The sequence below is a fragment of the Palaemon carinicauda genome, chromosome 23 (assembly GCF_036898095.1).
Source record: "Palaemon carinicauda isolate YSFRI2023 chromosome 23, ASM3689809v2, whole genome shotgun sequence".
In the NCBI taxonomy this organism is placed as follows: Eukaryota; Metazoa; Arthropoda; class Malacostraca; order Decapoda; family Palaemonidae; genus Palaemon; species Palaemon carinicauda.
This window is the reverse complement of record NC_090747.1, coordinates 96995879-97005878: the sequence shown is the minus strand read 5'-3', so window position 1 is coordinate 97005878 and position 10000 is coordinate 96995879. Positions and strand designations below refer to the sequence as shown.

The following is a 10000-nucleotide window of genomic DNA, read 5'->3' as shown; positions in this document are numbered from 1 at the left end:
ATTATTGTTATTATTATTATTATTATTATAATAATAATAATAATAATAATAATAATAATAATAATAATAATAATGATGATGATTATTATTGTTATTATTATTATTATTATTATAATAATAATAATAATAATAATAATAATAATAATAATAATAATGATGATTATTATTGTTATTATTATTATTATTATTATTATTATTAAACTTATTATTATTATTATTATTATTATTATTATTATTATTATTATTAGCTAAGCTACACACATAGATGGAAAAGCAGAATGCTATAAACCCAGGGGCCCCAACAGGGAAGAGAGCCCAGTGAGGAAAGGAAACAAGGAAAAATAAAATATTTCAAGAACAGTAACAACATTAAAATAAATACTTACTGAATCGTCCACAATACGCCCTCCGAGGGTGAACTTGGCCTTCGTCTTCTGGTTCATGTACTCCATGGAGGCCATGTAGCGAGTTTTATGAGCGGGGCAGTCCCTCCCGCCGTCATCTGTGCAATATCGGAAGCAGCTTTTGGCTACGGCACAGTCTTTTGTTGACACGGCTGTGAAATAAAGTGTCTGATTAGGGCGGTTTTTAAGAGCAATTTTACAAATATTTATTTATTTACATTTTTTTTTATTTAATTATGAAGTTTTGCATCTCTATAAATTCATTTGAAATGAACTTGCGAAAAGTGTCTGATTAGGGCGTTTTGAGGAGAAATATTTTCAAATTATTATTTATTTTTCTACATTTATTTATCTAATTATGAATTTTTGTATCTATAAATTCATTTGAAATGAAATTGCGAAAAGTGTCTGATTAGGGTGTTTTTGAGTGAATTTTTTTCAAATTATTATTTATTAATTAATTTATTTTTTTTATCAAATTATGAACTTACAGTATGTATCTGTATAAGTTTATTTGGAATGTAATTATGTCTACCTAAGTTACCAATGATTGTTTATTTATTAATTTAGTGAATTCTTAACTTGTGTATCTTTATATATTTATTCTGAATATAATTGCGTTTACCTAAGTTGCCAATGATTATTAACTTATATATTTATTAAATTATGAACTTATGCATCCCTATAAATTTATTTGCAATGTAATTGCGTCTATCTAAGTTGTCAATGATTATTAACTTATATATTTATTGAATTATGAACTTATGCATCTGTATAAGTTTATTTGAAATGTAATTACGTCTATCTAAGTTGCCAATGATTATTTATTTATTAATTTATTGAATTACGAACTTATGCATCTATTTATTTATTTGAATTGTAATTCTGTCTAGCTAAGTTAATTAATCTTTTGTGCTTTATCAAGCACAAGTGTGAGATTAAGGCTTTTTTAAAAGCAATTTTAATAATGATTATTTATTTATCAACTTATTTACTGAAGGATTTACTTATTTATCTCTTTGTTTGTTTATTTATTTGAATTTCAATTAAATCTAAGTCAAGAAATCACTTGTGCTCAACCGGATTTTAAGACCAATTTGATTAATTATTTATTTATCAACTTATATATTGAAGGATTTATTTATTCATCTCTTTGTTTATTTATTTAAATTGTCATTATGTCTAAGTTAATAAATTACTTGGGCTTTTGAAACTGTCCACCATCTGTCTGCAAGAGACGGGACCATTTGATATACTGTCTGTTCATTCTGGTCCTGTCAGGAAAAGCAATGTACCTGTCATTCTGACAGAAACAGACATTACAGAAAATATCAAATACTCTGTCTCTTTATAGACTCTACTCTGTAATCCAATAGCTTCTGACTTTAAATAGATTTACTGTCTATTTATTCTGGTCCTGTCAGGAAAAGCAGTGTAGTCTGTCAATCTGACAGAAACAGACATTGCAGAAAATATCCAATACTCCGTTTCTTTATAGTCTCTAGTCTGTAATGTAATAGCTTCTGACTATAGATATTTTTTTACTTACGATAAAGACTCAAGCGAAGTCTGTTGGATTTGTAAGTCTTATACTGCATTCCTTCTGCCAGAAGAATGCTGGCCCTGTTGGGGAACAAGAAGAATGTTCTGTTATTTCTTTAATATCAGAATTTCAGAAATCCTGAATTTAGTTTTAAAGTCTTCAAAGACCTTGTGTATATATATATCAACCACAATAGCATTTAATGCCGAATTATACCTCTGGGAATGTATTTCCACTGGCAATTCATTTATGATAAATGCTACTGGCTGGGCAAGGATTCGAACCAATGTTCTGAGCCGAAACAATGCCTGTAGGGATGACTTTACCAATTGAGCTATCAAGCTCTCTTTATAGCTCGCTTGGTAAAGTCGTCCCTACAGGCATTGTTTCGGCTCAGAGCATAGGTTCGAATCCTTGCCCAGCCAGAAGCATATATCAGCAACAACTTTAAACTAGATCTTTCATATATATACCATAAATATAGAATTATGTCAGCCTGTTCAACATAAAATCATTCACTACAAGTTTGAACTCTAGAACTGATGCAACTTTCTGATTAGGAAGATACTATTAAAAGATGATGAGGAAATATATACTGTCAATACAATTCACTGCCTAGACCAGCAGACGAGTCACAAGACCAAACGTTACTTACACGAACTCGATCGTCCCAACATTATTCTCCGGTGCCATCCAGGTGAAGGTCAAATTGCCCAACCTCACAGGGGCCGCTTCGCTGATGACGGTGTTCTCCTCCTGTTTTCCCTTGGGACAGCTGATGAATTTCCCTCTACTCGGTACTGTCATGAACCTGCCGACGATTTCGATGTTCCCTGTGATGGTCCTCGCCTGCACCATGAACCCGTTGAAGTAGCCCGGAGACTGGAGCGTCACTGGAAAGGATTGATTTGCCGTTAGAGGAAGGAGCAGTTGAGTAGCGTCATTAGAGGAAAGAGGAGTTGTATGACACTATTAGAAGAAGGAACAGTTATTTGACACTATTAGAGGAAGGAGCAGTTATATGACACTATTAGAGGAGGGAGCAGTTATGAAACGCCATTAGAGGAAGGAGCAGTAATGTTACACCATTAGAAGGAGCAGTTATATGACACTATTAGAAGGAGCAGTTATAAGACACTATTAGAAGAAGGAGCATTAATGTTTCACCATTAAAAGGAGTAGTTATATGACACTATTAGAAGAAGGAGCAGTTATATGACACTATTAAAAGAAGGAGCAGTTATATGACACTATTAGAAGAAGGAGCATTAATGTTTCACCATTAGAAGGAGTAGTTATATGACACTATTAGAAGAAAGAGCAGTTATATGACACTATTAGAAGAAGGATCAGTAATGTTTCACCATTAGAAGGGGTAGTTATATGACACTATTAGAAGAAGGAGCAGTTATATGATACTATTAGAAGAAGGAGCAGTTATATGACACTATTAGAAGAAGGAGCAGTTATATGACACTATTAGAAGAAGGAGCAGTAATGTTTCACCATTAGAAGGAGCAGTTATATGACACTATTAGAAGAAGGAGCAGTAATGTTTCACCATTAGAACGGTAGTTATATGACACTATTAGAATAAGGAGCAGTTATATGACACTATTAGAAGAAGGAGCAGTAATGTTACACCATTAGAAGGAGTAGTTATATTACACTATTAGATGAAGGAGCAGTTATGTGACAATATTAAAAGAAGGCGCAGTTATGTGACACTATTAGATGAAGGAGCAGTTATATGACACTATTAGAAGAAGGAGCAGTTATATGACACTATTAGATGAAGGAGCAATTATGTGACACTATTAAAAGAGGGGGCAGTTATGTAACACTGATAAGAAGGTACAGTTATGTAACGCCAGTAGAGGAAGGAGCAGTTACATAATACCAGTAGAGGAAGGAGCAATTATATGACACTATTAGAAGAGGGAGCAGTTATGTAACACCGTTAGAGGAAGGAGCAGTTATGTAACACCAGTAGAGGAATGAGTAGATATATGACACTTACAGGAAGGGACAGTTATGTAACACCGTTAGAGGAAGGAGCAGTTATGTAACACCAGTAGAGGAATGAGTAGATATATGACACTTACAGGAAGGGACAGTTACGTAACACCGTTAGAGGAAGGAGCAGTTATGTAACACCATCATAAGAAGGTGCAGTTATGTAACACCATCATAAGAAGGTGCAGTTATGTAACACCAGTAGAGGAAGGAGCTGTTATATGACACTTAGAGGAGGGAGCAGTTATGAAACACCATTAGAGGAAGGGGTACTTATGTAACATTATTAAAGGAAGGAAGAGTTATATGACACTATTAAAAGTAGTTACATAACACCATTAGAGGAAGGAGCAGTTACTGTACGTTAAATGCGATAAGTAGGGCTCGAACCCCCGTCCAACAGATTACCATACACGGATATTTCACATAGTCCATGAACTTGTAGTTTCTTATACCAATAAGGAGAGAGAAAGTGATGGAGGGTTTGTTTTGCTATATATATAGAAACCCGTAGTTTCAGCAAAGGTCAAACCCCCAAAGCTCATCTAACCCACCCCAACCCACCCAACCCAACCCCACCCTACCCCAACCCACCCAACCCAACCCCACCCTACCCCAACCCACCCAACCCAACCCCACCCTACCCCAACCCAACCAAACGCCATACATCTTTCGTTTTTCTTTATTAAACTTTTTTACTTAATCGTAGTACTTATAAAGTATAAAGTTAAGTAGCCATAGCTTCTCTGATACTCGTTAGCATTTTCGGTGTAAATTGCTGTTTATACGTTAACTTATATTTATTACCTTTGCCAACAAAGTTGGAAGGAGGTTATGTTTTCGCCCCTGTTTGTGTGTTTGTGTATGTGTTTGTTTGTGAAAAGCTTCCTGGCCACAATTTTAATCGTAGAGTAATGAAACTTGCAGGGATTAGCTGTTATGTGAAAAGTTGGAAATGATTGAATTTGGAAGGTCAAGGTCAAAGGTTAAACAAAATGTCCAATTCACGTAATCAGCCATAAGTTTGGACATAGTTGTCACAGAGACTTCAAACTTGGTTCATATTTGAGTGTATGAAAATCCACGCAAATTAATTCATGTTAAGGTCAAAGGTCAAGGTCGAGCGGAAGGTGGAGAAATAAGTTTCCGTGGCGGAGGTCTGCGCTCTTCTGAGTGCCCCTCTTGTTTATCTGATAGAATTATATCCAAACATTCTTAACAAAACTGTTAATAAGATAGTGACAAGCGAGAGATAACTCTCTCTCTCTCTCTCTCTCCTCTCTCTCTCTCTCTCTCTCTCTCTCTCTCTCTCTCTCTCTCTCTAAAAGAACAATCTTTCTTGGGCTGACGAAATCAGTAACAAGAATACCAACATAGATCTTTCAGATTCCAAAATAAAAGTAAGTTCGGGTAAAAAATAAAAAATAAAATTTCTCCTTTATAATGAAGAGGAATTTATATATATATATATATATATATATATATATATATATATATATATATATATATATATATATATATATATATATATATATATATACAGTATATATATATATATATATATATATATATATATATATATATATATATATATATATATATATATATACTGTATGTATGTATATATATATATATATATATATATATATATGTATATATATACTGTATATATATATATATATATACAGTATATATATATATATATATATACTGTATATATATATATATATATATATATATATATATATATATATATATATATATATATATATATATATAAGCATGTGCATGTGTGTGCATATCTATCTGAATATTTATCTTCCATTATAAATGGGTCTCGTATACTAGTTCTAAATTAACCACAGAGATGGATGAATTACAGACGACTTTCAATGACATAAGTAAAAAGATTTTATTTCTGAGTCTTCCCGGAATGAATTCCTGGAATAAATTCCCGGAGACCTTTTCCCCGAAACCTTTAGAACCGCTTTCAGGCGACAGCAAGGCTCAGCTTTATCATCATCATATAATATTATCACAATCTTTTAATGTCCTAAATGTCATTGGACCACCTACGCTCTTGGTGAATAGTTAATTCGGGCAAGCTCTTTTTTTTTTTTTTTTTTTAGATGATTTATACATTGCGTCTTCGGCTTCTTCTATTTGAGATGTTGGAGCAATGCTTGGGAACCTCTCAAGATGGTTTAAAGGTTTAAAGGCTGCTCGTGAATGGCAGAGGCAAGGGACAGTGACATTGCCCTAGCGAGCAGGACAATGTCCTAGAGACTGACCATACATCGGCTTCTTCTATTTGAGATGTTGGAGCAATGCTTGGAAATCTCTCAAGATGGTTTGAAAGTTTAAAGGCCGCTCATGAATGGCAGAGGCAAGGGACAGTGATACTGCCCTAGCGAGCAGGACAATGCCCCAGAGACTGACCATATACAGTATATATACGTATGATCAGCACCCAAGCCCCCTCCCCCCCAATCAAGGACCAATGATGGCTAAGCAATGACTGCTGACGACTCAACAGATAGAACTATAGGCTCCCCCAGTTCCCCCCCCCCCAAATCCGTAGCTCGCAAGGATGGTGAGATTGCAGCGACCAAAGAAACTAACGAGTTTGAGCGGGAATCGTACCCCAATCTGGTGTTCACCAGTCAAGGACGTTACCACATTGGCCATCGCAACCTGATTTTTGCGAAGTATTTTGCAATGCATAATAATTGTGCTATTTTGAAGATATGGTTTACAATGAATGATTCATATATTGTATCATTAAAGAACATTCTCAATTATTATTATTATTATTATTATTATTATTATTATTATTATTATTATTATTATTATTATTATTAACTAAGCCACAACCCTAGTAGAAAAAAAAGTAGGATGCTATAAGCTCAAAGGCTCCAAAAGGGAAAACAGTCCATTTAGGAAAATAAATAGAGAAACAGATAGAATAATGTGCATGAGTGTACCCTCATGCAAGAGAACTCTAACCCAAGACAGTGGAAGACCATGGTACAGAAGATATGGCTTTGATTTGGGAGTGTCCTTCTCCTAGAAGAGCTGATTGCCATAGCTAAAGAGTCCCTTCTATCCTTAGAGACATTTCGTTATTTGAATTAAGAATATATACTTTGTTTTAATACCATTGATAATTTCATCATTGTACCGTAAACGTATATTGTATTGCTATGATAACATGTACAATAATATAATTTAGCAAGTTTATTAGCCGTACTTGAAGTCCTGAAAAATTAATATTTTACATCTTATTGTTTAAGAATTTTTAACCATATGAAAAAAAAATATTGATTTAATTATTTTTCTGAATAAAATTGAATGATACCTTGGTCCCAACGCCTGGTCATCTCCCCTATATGATAAAGAGCAAGTGCTTGGCTCTCTCTCTCTCTCTCTCTTTTCTCTCTCTCTCTCTCTCTCTCTCTCTCTCTCTCGAAACCGGTGTTTGAATGCCAGTAGTACAACCGGCGCCGGAGAGAGAGAGAGAGAGAGAGAGAGAGAGAGAGAGAGAGAGAGAGAGAGAGAGAGAGAGAGAGGGGAGAGAGAGAGAGAGAGAGAGTGAATGGAAAACGAAAATATGAAAATAAAAATTACAAAAGATAAGTTGAAAGACTCCATTTGCTCATAGGTAGAGCGATTTAGTTTAAACATTTAAATAGAGAGAGAGAGAGAGAGAGAGAGAGAGAGAGAGAGAGAGAGAGAGAGAGAGAGAGAGAGAGAGAGAGAGAGAGAGAGAGAGAGCGGACATCACAGCATCATGAGAATCGGAAAGGTCGTATCGGAATTCCTCTTAAATATCTTATGATGTGTTCTAGTAACCTTCCGAATGGGGGTTTTGGGGAAGTGGTTCGGGGGGGGGGGGTTGCTTGTAGAGGGGTGGGGGTCCCCTGCTGGGGAAAGGACACACTACCGAGGCGGATGCTGAAGCTAAAAAAAAAGTTTTACATTTATCTTTTATATAATTTTAAATATTTTTTTAAAAAATACATTTATCTTTTAGATATTTTTTAAATATATATAAAAATTACATGTATCTTTTATATAATTTTAAATATTTTTTTTAAAATACATTTATCTTTTAGATATTTTTTAAATATATATAAAATTTACATTTATCTTTTATATAATTTTAAATATTTTTTTAAAAATACATTTATCTTTTAGATATTTTTTAAATGGGAATACTCGGGGGGGGGGGAGGTTGGTCCCCTGCCGGGGAAAGGACACACTATCGAGGCGGATGCTGAAGTTAGAAAAAAGTTTTACATTTATCTTTTATATAATTTTAAATGTTTTTTTGAAAATACATTTATCTTTTAGATATTTTTTAAATATATATGAAAATTACATTTATCTTTTATATAATTTTAATATATATTTTAAAAAATACATTTATCTTTTAGATATTTTTTTAATGTATATAAAAATTACATTTATCTTTTAGATATTTTAGATATATTTTTAAAAAACTAAAAAGGTAAGGTTTTTCATTTATCTTTTAGATACTTTTGGATATATTTTTAAAAACTAAAAAAGTTTTACATTTATCTTTAAATATTTTAGATATTTCTCAATATATTTTTTTAGATCTCTAAAATAAAAAGGATTTTACATTTATCTTTTAGATATATTTTTAAATATATATTTTTTTTTATCTATAAAAAATAAGGTTTTACATTTATCATTTAGATATTTTCGATATTTTTTAAATGTACTTTAAAAAAAAAAATAAGATTTTACGTTTATTTTTTAGATATTTTATATATTTTTTTGAATATATTTATTAAAAACTCTGGAAAATAAGATTTCACATTTATCTTTTAGATATTTTAGATATTTTTAAATATATTTTATTAAAAATCTCCAAATTTAATTCCGTTTTCAGGTAGGCCTATATATAAAAATTTCCTTGGATTTGTTTTGTCTATATTTTTTATATTTAAACTAGTGTACGCGACCCGTCAAAAATGACTGCTAAATATTTAGATATGCACATAGACCCTCCTCTCTTACCTGGGTATGTCTACTTCCTCTCCTCCCCTACCCGAGGTATAAGGAGACCTGGGTGTGACCGGAAAGAAATACATCTATTTATCTATCTATCTATCTATCTATATATATATATATATATATATATATATATATATATATATATATATATATATATATATACACTCAGTATATATATTTATATATATATATATATATATATATATATATATATATATATATATTTATATACATATGTGTATATAAATATATATATGTATATATATGTACATATATATACATATATATATATATATATATATATATATATATATATATATATATATGTATATATATACATATATATATATATATATATATATGTATATATATACATATATATATATGTATATATATATATATATATATATATATGTATATATATATGTATATATACTGTATATATATACATATATATATATGTATATATATATATATATATATATATATATATATATATATATATATATATATATATATATATATCAGGAACTGAAATAATTCTTTGTATATCATCCTTCTCCCAAAAAAAAAAGAGAGAGAGAGAGAGAGAGAGAGAGAGAGAGAGAGAGAGAGAGAGAGAGAGAGAGAGAGAGAGAGACCCACCCAAGGTCTGGTGTTGGAATATTCTTGACTTATAAAAAGGAATTGTTTATCGCCATGAAAAAGCCAATCAGATCATCCTAGCAACCAGTTCAATAATGGAGTGATACTGTGCAACACGGCTATAGCACCCGAGTCATTCACTAAAGCCGGGTTGTGTTCTATACGTTTTTTTTTTTCAGGTGACTTAACCATTTTAGTCATTTGATAATAATAATAATAATAATAATAATAATAATAATAATAATAATGATAATTATAGTTATTCTAATTTTAAAGATTTTAATCATTTTGATAATTTTTATGATAATAGTAATTTCAATAATCAAAATAGTGTTAATAATTTGTATGA

At 31.4% G+C, this 10000-nt stretch overlaps 1 protein-coding gene across 1 annotated transcript in view; it reads right to left on the bottom strand.

Moving 5' to 3' along the window:
• Positions 1–10000, bottom strand: part of LOC137617013 (uncharacterized) — a 46811-nt gene that overhangs the window by 6337 nt on the left and 30474 nt on the right. The window contains exons 2-4 of the mRNA XM_068346873.1: positions 2603–2840; positions 1954–2027; positions 387–556 (exon numbers count right to left, since the gene is read on the bottom strand). Of these exons, the coding sequence (XP_068202974.1) occupies positions 387–556; positions 1954–2027; positions 2603–2840 (482 nt within the window). The remainder of the gene's footprint in view (positions 1–386; positions 557–1953; positions 2028–2602; positions 2841–10000) is intronic.